Below are 24,891 nucleotides of genomic sequence, written 5' to 3'. Positions count from 1 at the left end.
ACAAGTGAGCCAGAGTCCTTCCCTCCAGCCTTTGCCCAAAGCCCCGCACCAGGAGGATGAAGTTTGAATTCTTCCCCCTCCCTCTGACCCACACGTACCTTTTCCAGCTGTTTCAGAGAGGATTTCAACTCTGCTTTTGCCTCGGGTCCTCTGAAGAAGCCCTGACCAAATGAGCGCCCTCTACTATGAGGCAGGAGAACTGCGTGCCTCACCTACGGCAGGAATTTTTAGGCTTTTAACCCTTGCTTAACTCTGCTAGAGTGATCATAAAACGCCTAAAGTCAGACTAGATGAGGTATGCAGTTCTCCTGCCTCCTAGTAGAGGGCGCTTTTTAAGAGGCTTTTTTAAACAGTTAAGCAGAGTCATCCACGGTCAGGCAGCAACTAGCTCAGCCTGACCTCAGCTCTCGCCTTTTTCCTTTTACATTTTTTTTTCTTTTCATGACAGTGGTGAGGCTCTGCCTCCCCTGACTCACCTGACTGCACGTCACTGCATCTTACATATACCTTCTATTTAATATAAGATATGGGACAAAAGATGAGTAATTAGCAATTAGTTGTAATTAACTATCATTTGGTCTATATCTGGAACCTACTTAGACATTTCTCTGCTAACATGGTTCACATCACTGATGGCGTTCTACTGGTCTAACTGTGGAAGACCATTTGAGTTTATATACAACTATAGAGAATTCCAAGTATGAAGGGGCTAAGCTAATTCAGTATTGCTTAGTTACATGCTGAGGGGTGAGTGATTGCTAGTGGTCTCAAAACAGCCACATTTCTATGGCTTAATAAGGTAGAAGATCAGCATTATACACGCACACATTTTACTCCTTCTATATAGGAATATTGGAAATACCTTGTTCCTATTCAGATGAACATTTTTTTTAGTGTGGCAAAAAAAATGTAGCTTACTTGTTTGGAAATAATGAAAAAAAATCAATACACAACTTTTTTCTTTGGTATGAGCCAGACTGGTAAATATATTTTCAACCACATTTTAATGTCTTGTTTTTTCTAGTGCTGATAACCAATTTCTCAGTTTTAATAAAAGGGAACCTAGAAATGAATTTTGCATTGCATTCAGGGATTATGTTCATGTATTGTTTTATTATCTGGTCATACAAACTAAGGCAATTATTGAGTATTCTGGAGAACGGTACAAAAGCCCAAAAGCCAAAATATTGCTGATTACAGTAATCTATCTAATAAAATCCTTGGTGGGTCTTGAACAGAAGCATGCCCGCATACATATTAAGAAAAGCTACCACTTACCACACTATAATTAGCTGCTACTTTTTTTAAAAAAGCAAGCAACCAAAAAGACAGCTTTGTTGGGAATTTCTCTAGGTGACAATCAAAAAGCTCATTTCCAAGATATTCATAATGGTAATTCATTTACCATTGGTCAAGGGATGAGCTAGGGCAGCTACTGTTATCAGTGCCAAGCTTTTACTCTTTATATTCCAACAATGGCTATTACTGCTATGATTATATAATACTTTGCCTTGCCATATTTTTTTCTATTCTTCATTTGCTCTTTCTTGTAGACCAGTTTGGTCTTTCCAGTACTCAGTATGCCTTTATGGTATATTAGTCTCAATGTATCTTCTACACTGTCTTTTACATATTCTTTTAATGCCCCCCTTTTCCTTCTTCAACTGTCTGGTGTACTTGCAACAATCCTCACCCACCTATTTTCTTTAGTAAGTAGAGCCTGTCAGCATCACTGTGTGGAAGAAGGGCATGATTCATTGTCACTATTTTTCTGGTCTTTCTATCCAGGGATTTTAATTCTGCCTGAGTCCAGTCCATTATTCTAGCTGTTATCTAATGACTGGAATTGCCCAGGTGTTAATTGTCTTGAGGGTATTTCCTCCACTGAGTTTGGCCTTTAATATTTTCTTCACTTTCATGATGTATTTATTTCTAACTTTCTTGACTTCAATGTGCTTAATTTGTTATCCTGCATGATGCCTATGCATTTGTAGTGATTGTCTTCATTCAGACTCTTCATCTTATTTTGGAAAAGCTTCACAATTCTTTTAGTTTTTCACTATTTATCCCCTACTGATGCAACGCTGACAAATTTGTCTAGTCCACATTCCATTGCCATATCTTAGCTATACAGACCAAGAGTGCTGAGTAGCAATTCTATTTCAGATGGTCAGGTTCTTTTCATACAGCTTCAGATTGTCCCTGTGAAGGGGATGGGATAGCATGGCAGATGTTTTTGATGTTTTACAGCCATGGCATGATTTGTTCAGTATTGTTGACAGAGCAATCAGTGCAATCACAAACAATAGTGATGATAATGAGTCTCCTTGAAAGATTTCTTTTGATATTAGCCTCTCCCAAACTATCACCATTGATAAGCAACCATGTCTTCTATTGTGCTACTGATCGTTGCACAAAACTACAGATATTCCTACTAACTCCTGTTATTTCTAGGTACTTAATTATTCAATCATGTAGCAGGGAGTCAAATGCCTTCTTGTAATCAATCCAAACTACATTCAAGTTGATCTTCCTCCTCTTGCAGTTTTCCAAAATCATCTTGTCAATTAGATGTTGATCTTTTGTTCCTGTGCTATTTGGACAAATTCCCCTCTGCTCAGGTGGAAAGAGCTTGTTTTCAACTAAATGCTGCTGGACTGCATCAGCTACCACACCAGTTAGCAAACTGAAAGTTATTATTGCCGGAATGATGATTAATAACAGAATTAAAGTACTGATTAAACCAGGCAGAACATTAGCTCACGTGGGAGAGTCACACAAGAAAATCATACCAAAGCACAATTCACATTGTAACTGGGCTTGATTCATCATTGCTTGGACTTGCAAAATAAGGGCTGAAAAGAAAGACAAGAATGGAATATTCCCAAAATAAAATAAAAGTTTTTGGCATAAACAGAATTAAGAGCACTTGTATATAAAAGAGAGCTGGCAGTAAAGAATTAGGCATTCTTAGATCACTTCTCTTCCCTTATTCAGAATTCTCAGCTGAATATGCCAATGAAGATATGTAGTGGAATTATATTGATTTAATTTGTTATCGAGATATTAACCAGTGAACATAATGTTAATTGAATATAATCTCATAGTTCTCTTTATCTGTAAACCAACATTAGGCAGGACAGCTCTTCAAATAAATGAAGCCTTATAATACAGAAATTTTAAACAAATCTGTCCTATCCAGAACTGTGAGCCTTAGATGCTGAGATTTTCTTCATTTTTCTGAGCTGTAGAACCTCTGCAGAAATAGCTACAATCAGAACTGATCAAATGAAAAAAAAGCAACCACCACCCCAAAAACCAGAGGGGAGTGGAATTGCAGAGGAAAAGGAGCAGAAAGATTAATTCTATAAACATCTGCTGTTTCAAGCATTATTTGCTCTGAACCAGCTAAAACTCTTAGTATCAATAACAACTTTCCCTCTTCACCTTCCGCTATCTTGAGATCTGAAGAAAATGCATGAAATAACAAAGCAGTAATAAAATATTTCTTCCTTCGTCAGAAATAAGCAACTTACATCCTTCCAACCCCAATATATTGGATTACAAGTCAAGCTTCCCTACCCACTAGATACACTAAGTAAGGATGCTGGGAGTTTTAGAAGCTGCATGAAGAGAAAATTGTGAAGGAGATGTCCTTCACCATAATGGCTAGGAAGGAAATCTGCCATTCCTGTCAGCAGATCTGGGTTAAGGAAGATGCTAAATCTCTTCTAAACCACTGGGATATGAACCAAAATCCTTATTTCTTTCACCCCCTCCCCCTGGAAACCTCTCTTGAGAGAAGCTTGATTTCAAAGCCAGATGAGAACGCAATAAAGTGATAGCACTGAATTCCCCTCTTAATGCTAAGAAACAGTTTTCACACTTCTCTGAATAGGATGAGAGCTGCTTTGCCATGTGCTAAAGAAACTGATCCTAAAATATAAATCAAAATATAGCAAGCAAATCTTCTTGCTTAAGTTTATTTCTATGGTCGTAATGATAGAGTCTTCAATAAACCATAGAGCATAGACCGTAATCTAACCTGGCAGTGAATTTTGGGATTAGTAGGCCAAATGAAAGTGGAAAGCACCAGGTTAAGATATCTTTAATACTTTATAAAAATGATGTGTGGAAAGAGTAGGCATAAAAAGTCCCCCTTCCTTCCATAATACTTAAGCTTCAGTTCCCAATAACAGTGATTAGCAGATGATTTCAGTTAGACAATTCATTGCTGTGGGATGCAATAACAGCCACTAGGTCAAATATTTTTGAAAAGTAATTAGATTCATCAGACTGCCAGTGGCAATTAGATGCAGTGGCTATATGCAATCCCTGAATTAATGGGGGAAAGCAAGTGGAGAGTTAGATTGCTTTCACACTAACTTTGAAGGCTTCCTGGATGCACATTTTAGTCACTATGGGAAGGAAAATGGTTTTTGGATCTAAGCAGAACAGTTATCAGAAGTACCGTATTTTTGGAGTATAAGACGCACCAGAGTATAAGACACACCAAGGTTTTGAAGAGGCAATTTTTTAAAAAAGTAGGAAGGTAAATAAAGGGATAGAGAGAGAGAGAGAAATAGAAAGAGATAGAGAGATAAATACAGCAGGTAAGTAGGGGGAGAGTGTGTGTGTGTGTGTAGGTAGGTAGAGGTAGAGGGATATAGAGAAAGAAATAGAGAGAGAGAAATACAGTAGATAGATAGAGAGCGTACGGAGGGAGGGGAAGGAAGGGAGGGAGAAAGACAAATACAGTAGGTAGGTAGGGAGAGTAGGTAGATAGGTATATGTTTCCGGGTGTATTTATATATGTGCTGGAGAAGGAAATTTCTGACAATCTGCAGCACCTAAGTCTTTGTTTTTGCTGGCACAGCACTTGATCAATGTAATTCTCATCAATCAGTTAAAGAGCTTTCCAAAAGGAAAAAAAAAGTTTTTGCACTCTGCAAACCTCCCAAAAACGGGCCCATTTTTCCCCAAAAAAGGCATGAATAGCATTGGGGGGGGGGGTTGTAGAGTGCTCCTGGGGTGTGGGGAGAGCCAAAAACAAGCAGAAAATGGCCCAGGAGCTCTCTGAAAGCCTCCATAAGGCTATGCACGACCACTTTGGTGAAGGGATGGGGCTTCAGGAGGCAAAAAATGCTGTATTCAGTGTATAAGACGCACCCAGATTTTCAGTCTCTTTTTTGAGGAAAAAAGTTGTGTCTTATATTCCAAGAAATACTGTATCCTTTCCTTTTTCTATCAGGTTAAAACCATTCAGATTATCCTCTGTGACAGTGTCTCGATCTTGACAACTTTTAAGATGTCTGGACTCCAACTCCCAGAATCCCCCAGTAAGCATTGTGGTCGTTCTGACTTGATGTGACAAGAGTCTTTCTCTCAATCTACAGATAGATATAGATATAGATATAGATATAGATATAGATACGTACGTACGTACGTACGTACGTATGTATGTATTTGTGTTACAACCCCTGGTATGCCCAAATATGGGAGGGAGCTCACTACTCCCCCTTTCTGTCCACAGGAAGAGCCTGTGGCTTAGTGGCAATTACATCGGCCTAATATGCAATACAGCCCTGGTTCGATTCCCAGTAAGGGTATGGCTAAGGCAGAAAACCATATTTTTTTTATTTTTAATGTTGCCTTTTTATATTTGTGTTGTATTTGTACAACTCAACTGATAAGGAGGAGAGCCTGTGGCATAGTGGCTAAGACTCCTGCCTAAGATATAATACAGCCCAGGTTCAAATCCCAGTAAGGGTATGGCTAGCTGATGAGAGCTAATTAGCTGGAAATAGATCTATACTAGTCTCCCTTTATTTATTTACCAGTACAAATACAACACACACACACACACACACACACAGATATACATATATCCTAGTCTCCCTTTATTTATTTATCAGTACAATTACAACACACACACACACACACACACACACATATATATATATATATATATATATATATATATATATATATATATATATATGCTCACTAAATTAGTTAAACTTGCCTATGAACACAAAAACAAAATAATAGAAAATGTTATTCACTTACCTATGTACTAACATACTCTGGAGTTCAACACATATCCCTATAACACATCACATATCCCTATTGTTACTTTTCTTTTGGCTGTAGAAATAGTAGGAAAGCTTGACAAAACTCAAAACATGGCATTCTACATTTTTATTGTTTTTAAAAGGATGGTCTCATAATTGTTTCCCTTCCTCTGATGTCCATCTCATGTTCAGGAACAAAAGTGAACAGATGGTTTCTCAGCCAGCAAATAGAAGCTACTAACCAAGAGGATAAAGCAGGCTATCTCTTGAGGAGGGGGTGGGAAAGGATTATAACAGCAGGAGTTAAAGACAGCAACATCACTCAAAAGACCCTATGGCTCAAAGATTAAGTTCTCATACCTGTTGCTCCAGACACTAGAGAGCCAAGGAAAATTTCTTTCCTAAAATTATTATCTGGATTCACATTTATAAAACCTGCAGGTGAATATCCTCTGGCTACTTTTGAAATAGACAGATTGTATTTGATATCCCAATTTATTTGGTTTATTTACAGATTGCCATCATGTCAGTTGATATGTCTAACTGGCACGGATCATTAAAATGGAGGGTTATTTGGGTATTTAATTATATCAATCTTACTAATAACTGATGTTAAAATGTTCTATTTCGGGAGACGTTTTCAAGTTTGGCTGCTCTGACAAGGAACTCCTGCAATTTATTAGGCTAGTACTCCCATATGCAATATTTGGGCTCCTGATAAGGTTCCAGGGTTAACCAAGATCTATAAACCATTTAATATTTTTTTAAGGCTTCAAATGTTTATTTCTCACAATGTTCCAAACACGCAACATTTTAAAATGTGAGGAAATTTTAGAGTGAGGTTTTGAGCTGCTTCAATGATAGAAGCCCTGTGGCTGGATGGCTCATTAGGTGGCACTCTTCCAAATTCTTTTCCCAAATTGAAGCTGTTCCTGCACATTAGAGTCATTGTTTTAAAATTCACTGTATCTGTGACTCATTGCAAGCTAAATACACAGGCAACCCTGACATGTCATACTATAGAGATTTTTTTTTTCAGTTTAGAAAGGCTAATCTGCCCATTTCTGTTGTCTCTTTTGGTGGAAAAAAAAAATCCTAAAATAGCCAGGCTTTCCCAGGTGGTCAGGTGAAAACAACTGATAACACATTTTGCTGTTTAGATTGTTAGCGAGAACAAGATTTCATACTCAATGGAATTTGTTTGTATATTTTAAAATCAAATAACGTTTGATGTCTATTATACTACAGTAATCAGAATTTGACAGAATTGAATGCACAGATGGTAAATCTGTGATTCTCCCATGTAGTTAAGCTTAATTTTGCTGTATCTTACACCACTGGAAATACTGAGCTTGACTGCTGGGAGTTGGGTTTCCCCAACTTCTGAAAAGCTACAGATTGCTGAATTTTGATTTAACAGATGACTGAATTTGAAGCTTGCTGAAACAATGTAAAATTAAGTAATTCAAATCTTAAAATACAAGATATTCTTCTGCCATAAAACCTTCCGCTGAACATTTCCAGACAGAGCAAGTTTGGAAAGCTTGAGTATGTTTATTTTATGTGAGGTTTTCTGATGGGATCTGAACAGATCAAAAGGAAGCTCATTTCTAAGAAGATATGGGGCATGTTAAAGCATAGTCCTTTACTTCTCTTTGAGAAAGCCCTGGTTTTGATTTCTAGTGAAGTTGTGATGGCAGCTTACAGCTTCACAGTCCTGAAATTTTGTGCAGGCTTAAGAGCACCTTTTTTGTATTAGTCTTAAGCCTGCCTAAAGCTATCTGGAGCAGACAGATGCACATTAAGGATTATTGTACTGGGAAATCCACTCCAAACAGGGATGGCCAAAGAGATTGGCCTTGCATAGAAAACCCTCAACTACATTAATTTCAAGTGGATTCATTTCCTATTTATTAACTTGTTATCACCACTGAAAAATCACTTCATGTACTCTTAGAAATAAAGCCAGATCAACAGAAAGTCAGACAGAAAGATGAATAAGATTAGCTTGTTAATTTTTTGTGTACTACTTTCATATTATTTGGATGAAAGGTCCTTCTCTAAGCTAAATTTAGAGAGGCACTGTAGCACTGAACGTAGAATATATTTTCCTACAGGATGTCCCCCCCCCCCCAAGCCTTAGGGAAGAAAAGTTAGGGAAGAAAAACCTAGATCCGACCTAGATAAACTGGATCAGGGTTAATTATTATGGCAGGTTACACTCAACCAGTGTCCAGATGCAGCATTAGGCCACTTCCTATGCTCTTAAGCTCGGTTTTTCAAATTCCTGACAGAAGACAGCCAGTTCATGTAGTGGTTAAGACAATTGGCTAGAAACCACCATAGGCATAAAAGCCAGCTGAGGGAATTTGGGCGAGTCACTCTTTCTCAGATTAACTTACCTTACAGGGCTGTTGTGGGGAAAATAAGAGGAGGAATGAGCATTGGGTATGTTCTCTGCCTTGAGTTATTTATAAAAAAATAATAAAGGTGAGATAAAAATATAAAGAAAAGCTGTTTCACACTCATTTGAAATGCCACTTTCTTTCTGGGCAGTTCCAATGCCTGAATGTCTGCCTCATAACATCTTCTACTATTGTTTTGTGTTATATGTATATCATCTCAGGATTAGATCATCTTGATACTGTAGTTCATGCCAGCCATTCCCAGCTTCCAGCCTTGGGAACCGCAAGCCTCAAAATTCCAAGTCAACACTGCAGCTTGGAATGTACCATACCAGAGAAAGATAAACTTTACTAAATTTAGGCAAGATCACACCACCAATTCAAACCTCACTAATTGAACAGTCACTGAATGATTTTGGAATATGGATTCTTAAATGATATTGGTAACCAGCTTTATAGGATCATTCACTTCATTTGTGACAAGTAGCCGGGACATCAAAAAACTGAACATATGAAGAAAGTATTATGATATATGCAAGGATACTGGTGTGAGAAGGTAACCTTGCTTTCATAGGACAAGATATATTTTTTCTTCGATACCGTTTTGTTTAGAAAACAAACACAGATAAAACCCTGGATTTTAAAAAGTAACGTAAGTCCAGAGTTACATGTATAGAAGCATCAGCCTCCTGGTGAATATAAACCAAATCAAACAAAATTTCACAGGCTATCCCATGACCACATTATTACATCACACTGTGCCATCAAACTGGCAGATATTCTGGCTGGAACAAGCTAAGGTAGTTCTCGATTTACACCTATTTGTTTAACGTCTGTTCCAAGTTATGATAGCGTTGAAAAAAGTGACATGATTGGTCCCCACACTTACGACTGTCACAGTGTTTTGTGGTCACATGATCAAAATTTGTTTGGCACCTGGCATTTATTTACAATGGCTGCCATGTCCAGGATCACATGGTCCCATTTATAAACTTCCCAGAAGACTTACAACAAGTATAATTAATGGGAGAAGCCAAATTCTCTTAACAACTGACATTTGTAAAAAATTATAAAATCGAATATGACTCACAACAATCACATCACTTAGTAATGGAACTTCCAGTACCAATTCACAAATTGATGTTGAGGCCTATCTGTATATTGAATTTTGTTCAGATTATACTTGAAGACAGGGATTCTCAATCTTATTTGTTTGTTTGTGGCCTCCTGAACCTTATTTACTTCTGTGATGGTATTTTATAATCAACAACGCTTATTAATCCAAAGTGTGTCATATAAATACCATACCCCACTAGAAAAATGACATGGCTCCTGAAGTGAGGAGGCATACGGCCCATGTTAAGAATCACTGCTCTAAGATATGGATGGCCAACTCGCAACCAGTTAGCTCCAGGCAACTATCACACTTTCTTTATTGAAACCATTGGCCTAATTTCAAAAGCATTCTGAAACTAATGATTCTAATTTTTGCCTTTTTTTTTTACAGTTCACTATGTAGAAGGAGAATGACATAGAGTGTGAGGGGGAGGGAGACAGACAGACAAGAGGTTCAGAGAGGAAAAACAGGATACCTGGAAAAGAGAATTAATGCCCTCATCTACTTCTGGCTCTGGTCCTCTCATATATCCTTCAGTCCTGGCAACCATTGGAATTCATTCCTTAACTGATTGTACCCTGAACAAAAAAGAAAGAAAAAAGATCCCTGCGCTTGGATGGCAGAAACTGTTTCGGCTCCACTAATAGAATGATGTACAATTCTGCAAGAATTTAATGCAGACTTTTCCTACTGCCATACTATTATCCTGGCATATGAGACCATGCCAGCATAATACATAGTGGGTTCTGTTATTTCAGTTCTTGTGAAAGAAAACCTTTTAAGCTTTTTTTTTGGGGGGGGGAGGTCGGAGCTGGAGGAGTAGAGGTCAATGTAAGTGCTTTTAATTTTTTAGGAGAGTAAATAATAAAGTCCTTTGGTGTATGAAAAAGTAACTAAGGGGACATATGCTAGGGGGCACTGAAGCAGTGAAAACAGAAAAAGAAATTGGAGGTGGAAATTGGACATATAGAAAGGACCAAAGTACCACATATTCCTAAACAGCTTGTTACCATTCTCCCATTAAGAATGTGGTTCAGAAATCTACCCTGATTGTATTGTAATGCTGAAAAGGCATATCCTTATTTTTACTTGTGATTTAGCAGATTCAAGTTGAATCTTCTTCTGACCATTGATTGACATGTCCTTCAAACAGAATACCCTGCAACTCCCATCAACATCACTGCCCATGGATTGCTCCATTTTCTACTCTATATGGCAAAATCTTTAGTGGAAATGCCAATATCTTGCAAGTTGCAAGAGTCCACAGTTTTGTGAAATTTCAATCATGTAAAAGATTTAACTTTAAATCAAAGTTGTGGACTTATACATGGCGTTTATCAAAACAGCAGACATCTTATCACCTCCAGACACCGTGTCACAATTTATTATATAATCGAGATAGATCCTTTCTCCTTTAAAGTACTATCTTTCTATTAGAATAGGTTGCTTTTCTTTTTAAGAAAATAATTCACAATCTCCTTATACTTAATTTGAAGTGATACCATCCACAGTATCATGTCAAAATTTTGCTATTTCTTTCTGCTTTGTGCTTGGCTCAAGTTTTAAAATTGATGAAGAGAACTGTAGAAACGGAATTATCCATTATCCTGCAATTTACTCTGGTGCACTTATAACTACCCCCATTTTATTTGTTAACCAGGAGATAATAGCAACATGATCCATAAGAGGAGAACAAGGAAGGTATTTATTCTTACATTGTGTGCTGTCTGGAGAGTACAGTACAAGCTTAGCATGCCTACTCAGAAGCAGATTGCATAGAATCTTATTCGGAGTCCCTTTTTTCTCCTGTACTCAGAACTCCCACCTAAACTTTTCCCCATGCTGGAGAAAAGACATATTTTTCTTGCCAGAGAACTGAAGTGATTTCTTACAGAGGGCTTTAGAAATTAGGACAATGGCTCCAGGTTGCTCACTCTTGACTTAAATAATTAGTTAGTGTGGTGTAATGATTAGGTTTTGATAGAGTTACTCTACTGTAATATGGAATTGCTTGGCAGGCTTCAGGCAAGAACAAGGGTCCATCTGCCCAGCTTTTTCTTACCATGGTGTCCAACCTAATTACCAATATCCTATGACACTTTAGAAGCAGAGCATGAATGAACAGCTATCTTCTCCTCACTAAAATATCCCAGCTTCTCACTAAAACATCACAGCAACTGGTATCCAAATGCATACTTGAACACATCCACCCACAGAGAGAGAGGGAGGGAGGGAGGGAGAGAGACTGTTTGTATGTGTATGCATGCATGCATCAACTGGTCCTCTTTTAAAGCTGTTTCAGCAGCCAACGTATGATATTTATGCCAGTCTATAATCATAAAAAAGATTGTTTGAGTGGGTACAATAACAAATTTCACCACTTAATTAAAAGAACAAAATAGGTCTGTTCATCAAAAAACATTTATTAGGACCCACCAAAGTGGCATAGAAGAATGTAGTGTGTAGTTAGACCTTGCTTACCAAATTCCTTGTTTAGTGATTATTTGAATCTGTAATATTAAAAAAAATATTTCTCACATTTATAAATCCTCATATTTATGACTATCACAAGTTGCACAGTGACGTAATTGCTATTTGGGCACTTTGCAATTGTTGCTCATTTATAATTGTCGAAACATCATGTGACTATGTGATTGCCATTTGTATGTTTCACCAATAGGGTTAACAGAAAAAGTGGAAATAAAATCGTAAGTTGCAGTCATGTAATGTTTCTGTTAGCAATCACAATAATTTGCTTAGCAACTAAAAGCGAAAGAGTGTTATAGTTCCATTGCAGTCGTGTGGTTTTCTGCTTAGCAATTGTGCCCTGAACAACAAAGTTGCCAGTCCAAATTGGGGTTGTTAAGCACAGGCTACCTATATTTGGTTCAAGGTTTCCATCAATTAAATATTGCAAAAAGTTAAAAATTGGAGGAAAAACAAGGACGTCCAAAAGTAGGCCCAATCTAAAGCTATGAGACCTACAAATTTAGTTTCAAGATGGGAGCTGTAAACAATGGATTTCTTTGTGATAGGTGAACATAATATGAAGTTTCACCTAGAACTCAAAAACAAAAATAATAGTGTCTCTTCCTATGTCAGGAGTGAAATCACGAAAGTAGTAAGTGTCCATTTTATCCTGGATTCCATTCTACCTTCACTGAATGTCCCAGGTAGATATAGGAGTATTATCTCCTTATATTTTCTGTACATTGTGCATCCATTCACATTTATGCATCAAATAAATGTCTTCCTTCCTTGCCTTTTTTTTTTTTTGAACCAAGAAAGACCAAACTTCTTGGAGGAATTCTTTCAGCTTCTTGTCATTACCATTACACTTCAACCTAAATTTTAATCAGAAATGAAAATCCATGCATTTAGCACTCCCCCAAATGATCACTAGACTACAAGGCTACATAAAGCAATTTTCTTCTGTCAAGTGTGTTATGTGTTTTGTTTTTCATTTTAATTGGCTCTCAAATATGGTAGTCCTTGACCTATGACTATAATTGAGCCCAAAATGTCCTTTACTATGCAATACAGTTCTTCCCACTTTTATGACCTTTCTTGCCACAATTGTTAAGTGAATTACTACACATTAACTTTGTAACACGATTGTTAATTGGCTTCCGTCTTGATTTTGTTCGTCAGAAGGTTGCAAAAGATGATCACATGACCACAGGACACTGCAACCTGTCATAAATTCATGCCAGTTGCCATGTGCCTGAATTTTAATCACATGCCCATGGGGATGCTGCAATGGTCGTAAATGTGAAAAATAGTCATAAATTCCTTTTTTAGTGCCAAACAGTAACTTCAAACAGTCACTAAATGAATGGTTCTAAGTCAAGGGCTCCCTATGTAGCAAGGGGCACGTTTCTCTTTTGGTATGGAATTAATGCTAGCCTATGATTTTAATAGGCCTTTACATAGTTTCAATTTATAAGCCAGTCCTGACAGCAGTGGGGTACTGATAAAAAAAGGATTAAGTAATCCCATTTTTAATGAACAAGATGTTGCATTAGGAATAGAGAGATATCAGTTCAAATCCATCCTCAGCTTTAGGCCATCCATTAGCTACATTCACACAACATATTTAACTAGGTTCATTAAGACCTAGTAGTGCACCCACATTATATGCTTTTTTTGTGTGTGGCTCAACTCAGCATATCATACAACTGTAGTCAATTGGATTAAGTCTGAATTGACCAATATAAGCATATTATATAAATTCTCTCTTTGACACACCTATCCCGTAAGCCAGTTGGGGAGAGGGGAGAAAACACTACTATGTACACCACTTTGAGTTCCTGGAGAAAGATGAATATACATTTAATAAAAATGAATAAATAGGAAGAGCTATTCCCTTTCAAATTCTAACTTCGTTTATATACTGAATAAACTCCTACTGGGCTTGATAATAGTTGATAATATTCCTTCCATCCATACTGCACTATCCACATTCCCCCGCCCACTGAGTGGGAATTCATTTGGTTGATGCTAGGATTGCATTTCCTGAAGATACGTCCTTTCATTCCTTGTTGATACCTGTGAGAGTAACAGAATTTGTCCATGATTCACAGATAGGTTATGGCATGGTAATCTCTCTTTTTTTAATTAGTTCAGGATTGCTGGTGGTCACAATATCAATGAAGTTGGCAGCATTTGGACTGCAGCATTTGAATCAAGCCACATATGTCCAGTACACAGTTCATGCACAATTGTGCATTTGTACTCCAGAAATCCAGTGGACTGCCAGTTTGAATTTAAAAGTTTCCCTCTGCCAGGCATAATCTTTCCCCTAGTCATAAAACTAATAGCTTTAAGTCTCCCATTTACTTAGGATTGTCTCCCCTTTTGGGCTGATATATTTGTAGAATTCAATGCCAAAAATGACATAAGGATGGGCAGAGTCTTAGATGGCTTGAAAAGGCACGTAAGACATTTGTAACTAGAATCATCATATGCAGCAGCAATGCACATTTATACATTTGGATAGTGGAGCCATATAACAGTGCAAATAATACTTCATCCATGACCATAACTGGGACTAGAGTTTCTGGGCTAAGTGAATCATGCTCAATTTTATGACCCTTTTGCCACCATTGTTAAGAGAATCACTGTAGCTGCTAAGTGAATCATTTGGTCATTAAGCAAATCTGGCTTCCCCCATTGACCCGGCTTATTGGAAGCCGGCTGAGAAGTCACAAATTGCAATCACAGAATCTGGGTTGCTGCAACATCATAAATGCATGCTGGTTGCCAAGCACCCAAATTTTGATCACATGGCTGTGAGAATGCTGCAAAGATAATAAAAGGGAGGACTGATCGTAAGTCACTTTTTTCGGTGCCATTGTAACTTCGAATGGCTGCTAAATGAATGGCTGTAAGTCGAGGATTTTTATTACCTGTATGCTTTATTTCGTAGCAGACTGTAGATGTCAAACTCAATTTCATTGAGGGCCGTATCAGGGTTGTGTTTGACCTCAGCAGGCCGGGGGGGGGGGGAGGGAGCGTGGAGCATAGCCATGGTGGGCATGACACGGAACTCTTCTCAGGGGCACGTGTGGTGGCCAAGGTCTAAGGCAGAACTTCCCTGAGATCCTCCCTCAGTCCCATCATAATCTCCTTCGTTCGTTTTCTTCTTTTTCCTTCCCTCTTCATTCTCTTCTTCTTTCCTCTCTTTCCTTCTTTTTCCTTCCTTGCTCTCTTCCCATCTTCCCTTCTTTTTCTTTTTCTTTTTCTTTCCACTTTCCCTTCTCTTTTTCTGCCCCTTCTTGGATGCTTAAATGCAAAAGGGGAGACATTTCTCCTTTTGTTTTGTTTTTAGTTTATTTTGATAGTCCTATGCCAGCAAAAATGTGCGGCTCCATTTTCACTAGCGGCACCAAGGGCCAGTCCTTTGTTGTTTCCAGGCCAGCCCCAAGGGCAAGATCTAAGCACCCCGTGGGGCAGATCCCCATGCCTTGAGTTTGACACGCCAGCTCTAGACAGTCACTATTGTAAACAAGGATGCATGATTTGTTCCGGCATTTTTTTTATATTCTTGTACTGCACTCTAAATTCTACCCCATGCAGATTGTCTGAATTAAGCTATATCTTGGGTGAGATTACATAGTTCTCTGTGTACACTATATGCTGACCTCTGATTTAAAGTAAATGGCAAGCGAGGGAAAGGTGAAAGGGAGCAATAGTCAGTGAGTCCTCTTCCCCTAGGGTCTGTCCTTGTAACCTAGAATTGATGCTAAATGTTAGACAGTAGCTGGCAAATGGAGCATGAAAGGCTGCCACTCTTATTATAGGGCCAGCCTTTGATTTCACATATCACGATACAGTTCCATGGGATTTGGGTCATATGTAATGGAGATTGGCAAGTACCCCTGACCGCTTTACCCAGAATGAAAAGAAGGAAGTGTGCTTGAACACTGCTTTCTGCTCTGATACCTTGCTGTCACCTACAACAATCTGCCAGTTGAGATGGTTGCATCACCCTCCCCAATGCTATTGAAACAAACAGAAAGACAGGATACACACTGATTGAATATGTAAAAAAGTAGAACCATTACTAACCTTGTCCTCAAATCACTCCCTCCTCCTCAGGCCCACATTTAGCTGCATGGCAGAAAAATTCTAGCATCATCAAGTGTTTGGAGGAGCACAGAACAGAACAAAGAATATGCTAGCATATTCTAAGGGTTTGGGATCACATACTTTGTCTCTGAATAGACTTAACCGTGTAGCGAAGTCCATCCACAAACAGAGCAACCTATATGTATATAGGGTTGACAGTCTTCCATCCTTCCGAAGTGGGTAAAATATAATGACCCAAATTATTGGGAGCAATATGGTGACTCTGTAAATGGCTTAGGGAGAGCTGTAAAGCACTGTAAATAAGTCTATTTACAGTATATAAGTCTAAGTGCTATTGCTACACAGCAAGAGTGGATCAAGGACCAGCATATTTGACAATCTAAGATAGTCTCGCCTAAGAGAAATGTTTATAGAACTATGGGATATAAAAGTTAGAGAGTACTAAATTCCACCTTAAGAACTCCAATGGGCAATGACAGGAGACCATCATTATTCAAGGTAGGCTGTTTCACTGCTTTAACCGCTTTAATCATTAGGAAATTCTTCCTAATACTCAGTCTGAACTCTTTAATTTTGGTCTGTTGGTCTCTATTTTATTCTCAGTTTCAACAAAGAATTGGGCAATTTCTACCTGGATGTAAATGCCTTTCAAACATTTATATACTGCTACCGTATCTCCCTTTAGTTTTCTTTTTTGGAAGCTAGTATTTTGTAAAATTGTGATAGCACAAAACAAATCAAATATAACTTTTAATGTAGGGTCTCTTCATATAATTTGGAAAAATTCTTTCCAACCTCCAATATCTCACATGCTTAACATCACAACCTTCCAGAGTCACTACAGGAAAGACAAATGTCATCAAGCAGCCTTGTGTTAGCACTCCTCAATTTTCTACAGCAAGAGTCCCTAAAAGTTTTGTGCTATTTGGAACACTTGTCCATTCACAAAATGGCTGCAATGGAAGAACATAATCAGTTATAAAGCACTGATTTACAGGCATGTTACTTACCATCACTCTCTACCCACATCATGCAAAATGCTCCCACCTATGCCTGATTTCATTTTTTTTATATACAAGGAGATATATCTCTAAGTAATGAATTACATCTAACCCTTAGAAAATCTAGAGATATTTTTGAAATTAACATGATACTGATGTTGGATAAGGATACTTTGCTTTGTAGTATGCCAACTTTCCATTTTTTTTAAAAAAAAAATCTTAGTTTAAAAAGTATATGTAATTTAATGTAAGCTATTGGAGCTGTGAATGGGTGTCAAGAAAGATGTATTCCGAAACTAAAGCTCACAATGGCCAGCTTTTATTATTCAAACATGTTGAACTATAACTGCTCAACCTTCTTGACTAATAGGCTCACATATGGAATCCATTTTTGTTCTGCATCCCCTGGAAACTTGAATGGATTTATTGTTCACAAAAGCTTGCATGTCAGATATGTCCCTTCTTCCATGACAGTCACAAAACAATAAACAACAAAATATATTTCAAATATCCAATATTTATGCCACCTCTAACTGAGAGACATTCGACTTTTTCAGGGTGCATCTAAGCTTATACTGACAAGTTACCTTTGGTAGTGAAGAACTTATTCCTGCCCATTTCTAACTGGCAGAAAGTTAACTCCCAACTCCAAGATTCTTATCTATGACTTATCTATATGTATTGTTCAGATTGTGCTAACCTATGGCATGCTTTAATAATGGTGACATAGTGCCCTAGTTCACGTAATTTCTGGATAAATAAATCACATTTTGATTTGTTAGTTACTAAAATTTATGTGAACCCAGTAACTGATTCACATAATACGCTAGACTAGGCCAATATGATGTTGGATAATTGGTATTTCAGCATGTTTTGGAACCCAATCATTATCTTAGTGTATTATAGGAGATAGGCCATCCACAATGATCCAGCATAGTTTATTTGGGCACTACATGTTGTACACATTTGTATTGCATTAACCTGGGTTTAAGGATTAACATAATTAGTACATCCGGTCTTGTATAAATCTTACCATAATAAAATTGAATCATGATTTACAAATTATAGTCACTCAGTTCATCACACTGAGCTGAAATCAAACAAACCTTATTATGGCCTCCTGCTTTGTATAAACCTGAGCAATCTCACCTTAGATTCCATCAAAAGTTATATCCCTGCATGTGCTATTTTTGGATGGGAGTCCATTTTTCTCTCAATTCAATTGCCTTTTCCTGTGTAAAAGCAAAAGCCCACCCATCTCTGATTTACCTTGGCAAAATGGGTCTTACAGTGTCAAATGAAATCCAGTTCGATCTGGGAAATTATGCCTGGTATGCCTTTTATTCTTCCAATTTATTTGGCTTGGGGTGGGAATGTAGCTAATCGAAGAGTCCACAGGGGAAGGAGAGGGGGGAAACAGATTACAATGGTGCATGTTCCTTGATTTGTGTCAGTGACTTAATCCCACCACTACACAGAGAGGAGGGGGGAGGGAGAGGGAGAGGAAGAGAGAGGTGGATAGCTCCAACACAGTAGATGAAATGTGAGAAACTGAGATTTCACATCAAATGTGTTATTCTTATTACCAGCAGCCTGCTGCAAACTGGTCCATTTATATACCTCCCCTACTTCAGTATTTCATAAAAGCCATGCAAAAAAAGATGAAGAACTGTGTTTGTCTTTCCATTCTCCTTTGTAAAATCAAGTCTCTTCAGCATCTTTAAGTCTGTTGGATTGTCAAACAAGAAACTGCTGTTTGAAGTCACCACCCCTTCCCTGCTTCTCCTATTCCTGGTTTTTGCACATAAAACAGAGGGGGGAAACATTGGTGAGATCCATGATGGCACTTTCAGTCATGACATCGGTACAATTTTTCTAAAATCACCTTTGTTGATAAATAACCTACAAAGGCAATTCACTAATTCAATTCTTAACTCAAGTGAAAGGCTAATCCCATCAAAAGTATCCCCGTTCCATTACCTCTAGGATAGAAGAGTTTTACAACATTCTCTCTTCAAAATTTAAATGTACAAACAAAAGCCAATATAAACACACTCCTAACAGGCTTTAATGAATTAAGGGGACATTTGTTTTAAGTGTTGAAAAATCAAGGCCTTACAAGAATAGCATCAGTGAGGAGCAGGTGAAAAGGTCCTCTTTGCCTAGATGTAGGCCTTTCCAAAATTAAGAAGTAAATCTGTAACTTGGGAGCTATTTCAGATAGAAGATGAAGATTTACACATCTGAAAGATCCTCCCTGCAAAATCTCCCTTGCACAAACTTCCCCATCTAGAGAAGTGCACGAGGGAGAATCAGTGGTTTTAAAATGTCTTCTGGATAGGCTAGTTCCTTTCATACAGAGAACTGTCCTTAATGAATGAACAGCAATTCTGTATGAAAAAGGAGTCTTCCCAATTATCCTTACTTAGAGATCTTGAATAGGTTTACTATAGTCAGAAAATAGGTTTTTACTCTAAATTGCTATTTTGTGAAAACTAGGCCCCAGGGCAGATCCTTGGATCTTTCATGTTGATAATAACAACCATGTCCAAGGACCACCAGACTTCCCAGAATCCAGATGTCTTTTACAGTATCAATAAATACTAGATTCAAAGGCCTACCTGTATTGGGGCTGTGCTGAAGTGGATCTTGCGATTAGGGGCAGCTTCATCCTCTTCTGACAGCCCAGGGATCTCGACACAGCTAGATTCCGGTGCATACAGCCCATCACCATCCTCGTCTTCATCCAACCCACTCCCTCCAGAATCCTCCCCCAGTCCACTGTAGGCACTAATGTCCACCAAGTCAGCCTCAGAGAAGTCCTCCTTCTTAGACTCGTCACCCAGGTCATTCTCCTCTGGTCCCTCAGCCTTGGCCACTTCCTCACAGTAAGTGTCTGCCAATGGGCCTGGAGTTTCTAGGTATCTTTCACCACCCAGCTGGCCATTTTCCAAGGCCGCATGCACTGTGACCTCAGCCTGAATCACCTCTGCCCTGAGAGGGTCAGAACCCTTAGAGGCCTTGCTGTTCTCATCTGCCACTGCTGCTGCTGCCACTGCCACCTCAGCTGCCTCAAACTCCTGTTCAGAGTCCCCACTCTCTTCCACTTCCACAGGCTTGATCTTGCGCACTTCTTGGACCTTCTGAGGACGTAGCCCCATGCTGGAGTCCTTATCCCCTGGCTTTGCTGCTACTGACCCACCGGGCACCAGCTTGTTTTGGGCTTTGTCAGTCTCAGGCAACCTTGCTCTCACTTGGAGCGCAGCCCCATCACTATTCCTGTTTTCTACCTTGGCACCTCCTTCTGGAGCCTGGAGGAAAACCCTGGACCTTTTGCTAACAATTTTGGAGTTGAGAGGCCCAACTTTGCCAGGGGCTTTATGGAGATTATTCCTCAGGTCAGCTTTCTCAAAGACAGCACTGAGTTGGCTTACAGTGGGAGACACAGCCTCTGTGTCTAGCTTGTCCAGGGATTCTGTGCTGCCGTTGAACCTCACCACCACATCCAACTTCCGGTCTTGGAAGCCAGCTCTCTCTTTCCTCAGGAGCAGTTTGTTGGTGGTCTCCTTCTCCTGGAGACTTCTCTCGAAGATCTTCCGTGTCTCCTGGAGCTTGGACAATGGCTTATCTGTTTTGGAGTCAAACCGGCTCACCCTCTCGGATACGCTGGTGCCCAGTTTCAGCAATGCACTATGGTCTACATTCTCGTTCAGGCTGCTGGCCCGGGGCAAGGACAACCGGACCGGCTTCTCCTTCATCTTGGCCAGATCAACTGCTCCCTCCCCTGGTGGTGGCGCAGTGCCCATTTGCAGGAACATATTTTTGATCCGATGGACATTGGACCCATATTTCTTGTTCCTGGCTTTCTTGGCCTCCTCACTGTCAGCTTGGCACAGGGCATCCTTGGAGGCTTTCAGAGCTTGAATGCCTGCTTCGTAGGCATTCCGGTGAGGCGAGGCACTCCTCAGGCTGCCCCCAGCCCCATTGCCACCGGTGGTGCTGCTGCCCCCACTGCTGCTGCTGCTGCCGCCAGGAGTATTATGGGACTCAGTCTTCATCATGGTTCACCAAATCTTCTGGTGTCGCTGACACCACATAGCCTCAGGCTTCCTCCACCCCCCGGGCCACGCTGCCTCCTCTTCCTCCTTCACCTCCAGCAGCCGCAATAGAATCACATCGCGAGAACCCGAAAGGGGCAAGGCGGCGCGGCACGCCGCTTCTTCTCTACCAGGCGGCGCTCATTGTGTGTCAAGGAAAAAATGTGGTCAACCGGCGGCGGGGGCGGCGGGAAGAACCGAATCCAAGGAGCTTCTGACCCACGGCGGTGGCAGCGGGAAGGCAGGTCCTCCGAAGGGTCTGGATTAGCTGAGGCCCATTGCAGCCGGCTCGTCGGATGTGTTACACCTCCCCTTCATCCCCCTCCCTCCTCCTCCTCTTCCTCTCCCTCCTTGTCGCTTTCGCTCGCTCGCTTTTTGCAGCGCGATGACGGAGACCAAACCCTTCTGCAAACGCCACAGCCTGTCGCTCCTTAAAAAAAAAACCGTGGAGGTGGGGAGAGCAGAAGGGGGGAAATGAAGAGAAAGAGGAGGAAAAAATACCCCTCTGGGTCTTAAAGTGATCACACTCCTTGCACCTCCCTCGTTTTCTGCTATGGCAGGAAAGGAAGCCAAAAAAAAAAAAGGGCAGCGACGCGTTCTTCCTCTCTTTTTCTCCGCCCCCCCAACCCCCCGTTGCTTTCTCTTTACCGAATAAGCGAAAATGAGTCCATCAATCCAATTGTTAAGAGGAAGGAAGAGACGCTGTGGGGAGGGAACCTCGGCTAACGCCAGCTTTTGGATTTACCTCGCCGATGAATAATTTAAAAATAATAATAATAATGAACAATGTAATCCAATTCCTTCCGCGTGTCGTCTGTTTCACGCCTTATTGGCGTTGGGGTGGGGGGGAGGCGGTTTAAGCACTCGTGTCTACGCACACATATGCACCCACCTCACGTGTCCTTGCTCCAAAATTGGATTAGCCGTGGACGCCTCTTCCCAGACATTGGCCCACCCTGATATTTTCCAACTCTTTGGGGACAGTGTTATCTCCGAATCGCGGGTGGTGACACTGATGCTGTTGGGGATTCACCTCCATTTTAAGGCTGAGTTGTCTTATTGAATCTGTAGAAGGGGGACACTATCTAACCCTTCCACCGGAAGTGTCTAACCCTTGGCCCATGGGGCTCATGCAGCTTTGGACAGCTAATAATGTGGCCCCGCGAGATCAGAAATGTATTTATTATTATGTGTTTTGCATACGTTAACTATGTTATATATTTGGCACAAGACAATTCCTCTTCACCCAATGTGGCCTACGCAAGCCAAAAGGTTGAACACCCAAAAGGTCCACAAAGATTGTTTATATTCATGCAGACCTTTTAATCTGGATAGACATGAATAATCCATTTGCTGGGTCCCACAATACATTTAAGTTGTGCAAAGCAGCTGCCAACATGTTAACTGAACATAAGCAAAACCTCTGCCCAACACAATGAATTTATTTGGCCTATGAAAAAAGAAGTACATAAATAACCATACTATTTTCTTGTAAAATCTTTTTTGACTCTTAGAAAGGCATTGCAACCATGTCTGTGTATTTTACTAGCATCTTTGTCTCGGACAAATGTAATTGTTTATGCTCTTTTACACTGTCACAAAGTGTGCTTGGATAAATAACCAATTTTGTTGAATTTAAGTACAATGACAATAAAGATTATACTTAAATACAGTGCATTTAGGTATTGTAAGTGAGCTTACAAATGGAATATATGGGGAGTGGGGGTGGAGCGGAAAGTGCTTTGTGACTATGCCTATAGAAAAAAAAATCCACTCAGTATATTTAACTTCAATGAGAAGGTTCTAAGTTTATAAAACAGGAAAGGACTGAACATTGATGCTACTGCTGAATATGGGCACATAGAATGAATATCACCTACCTCAACAATACTCTCTGCATTGAGAACTAGAGAAAATAAATTACAAATCTTTTCCTGGTGTCATTGTTAGTCTGTATGCATAAACTAGCATTTGCTCAATTCCTTCATTTGATAAAGGAAAATGTACAGTAGAATGATCTGATAATCCTTAACAGGTATTCAAAATATTATTGTTAATGAAGCTATAAATTAGAATTTTCCATCTTAAAATATGAAGCAAAAGCATTCAGTACAATTTCCTGTGCTTTCAAAAATAATTATGATTGATAGTGAAATGAACATGTTCTGAATTAGGAATAAAAACAGAATCAGGCCAAGAGATTATCTAGGTTCCAACCTGTCAAGAATGACTTGCAATGGGATTCCTAAAAGTTTTTTTTTTCAACTAGAGGTGCTGATTTTGTCATAAGTAGTGCATAACTGACATGATGCATCCACCCTTGTACTGATTTAACCTTAATGTAAAGTGGGGTAGGGTGAGGCATATGTAAGTGAGTGCTTAGAACAATACATTTAGCCAGCTGTCAAGTGTTTGACCTACAAGTCTGATGTGGAAAAGTGAATATGATGAAGCAAGCTGTGCACCCCAAGTGAACCTGTTTAGTTCAAACTCATATCTTAATGTGTGACCTACTAGTCAGGCTAAACATGGATCTAGTACACTTCTGAAAGAGTGCTAAATTCATATAAAAATAGTGTAAGAGGTAGCACAAAAAATGGAGCCCCAAATGAAGCAGGAAGCAATGATAATGAACAAGCTCTGTTTTCAACTAGTGTTGGTGGCAGTGAGTTCAATTCTGACTTCATTGCTAGCAGCATCCAGGGGGGAAAACACCATTAGATGGCTATGTGGCACACAGAATAGTGACTGACCTGCGCGTAGTGATTATAAGGTTATAAATATAATCTTTATTGTCATTGTACTTAAATATAGCGAAATTGGTTATCACTAAAGCCTCTAGCCCTGCCAAAAAAACATGTAGATAAAGCAAAATCTATCCCCAAAATAATAAAAACAGTATAGTTGTGTACAATTTCTCTCTGGCAAAAACAGTGGAAAGCTTAAATTGATCCAACAGTAACAAAATGAACAAAACATAGCTGACAGAATATGGCTCCTTTTTTTAAAGTTTAAATCAATTTATATATGTTGGGGCTAGCTTGCTTGAAAAAGACCACTAAACCTATATTTATAAGAGCCAATTCAGAACTTGCAAACTATTAGAAAAGTGCTAGATAAGCATTGTCCATTCTCTTTTATAATCCAAGACAACCTGTTATGGAAGGGATTTCTCAGGAATTAGATGGGAAGGGGCATATTTGAAGCAGAACGTATCTGTGTTAGAACATATCTATGACAAAAACTACATTGGGAAAAGAAGAAAATTCTGTTTTAAATCTGGAGCAAGTAAACATGACTCTTAACTGAAGAGACGCCAGTGTAGCTGGTGGTGAGTATAAGATGAAGATAATATTATGATGATATGGCATTAAAAAAAAGTTACCAAGATACCATAGTCAGGGGAAAATGAGGAAGAGTCCAAACCTATGAGAAAAATGTAGCTAATCTCAATATGTTCTACAAATATAATCACTTAAGTTTTGGTTAAGGTTATCCTTTGAACACTGAGAAATACTGATATTGTATTATCTATAAACTTCTGAACATCTGAACCTTAATTGCTTTCTAACGTTTTGATTATTGATTCATTCATTAAATCATAGA

General features: G+C 39.3%; 1 protein-coding gene across 3 annotated transcripts in view; it reads right to left on the bottom strand.

Annotated features, from left to right (window-relative positions):
* Positions 1–22,030, bottom strand: part of PPP1R9B (protein phosphatase 1 regulatory subunit 9B) — an 86,572-nt gene extending 64,542 nt beyond the window's left edge. For all 3 annotated transcript variants that reach the window (XR_014173596.1, XR_014173597.1, XM_081933265.1), the window contains exon 1: positions 19,810–22,030. Coding sequence is in view for 1 of the 3 variants with exons in the window: in XM_081933265.1 (XP_081789391.1) it covers positions 19,810–21,249 (1,440 nt within the window). In the remaining 2 variants the exon portion in view is untranslated. The remainder of the gene's footprint in view (positions 1–19,809) is intronic.
* Positions 22,031–24,891: the final 2,861 nt, after the last annotated feature.

The sequence above is a fragment of the Natrix helvetica genome (genome assembly GCF_964273705.1).
Source record: "Natrix helvetica genome assembly, chromosome: Z".
In the NCBI taxonomy this organism is placed as follows: Eukaryota; Metazoa; Chordata; class Lepidosauria; order Squamata; family Natricidae; genus Natrix; species Natrix helvetica.
Note: the sequence above shows the minus strand (reverse complement) of the source record. Positions and strands in the feature narration are given on the sequence as shown.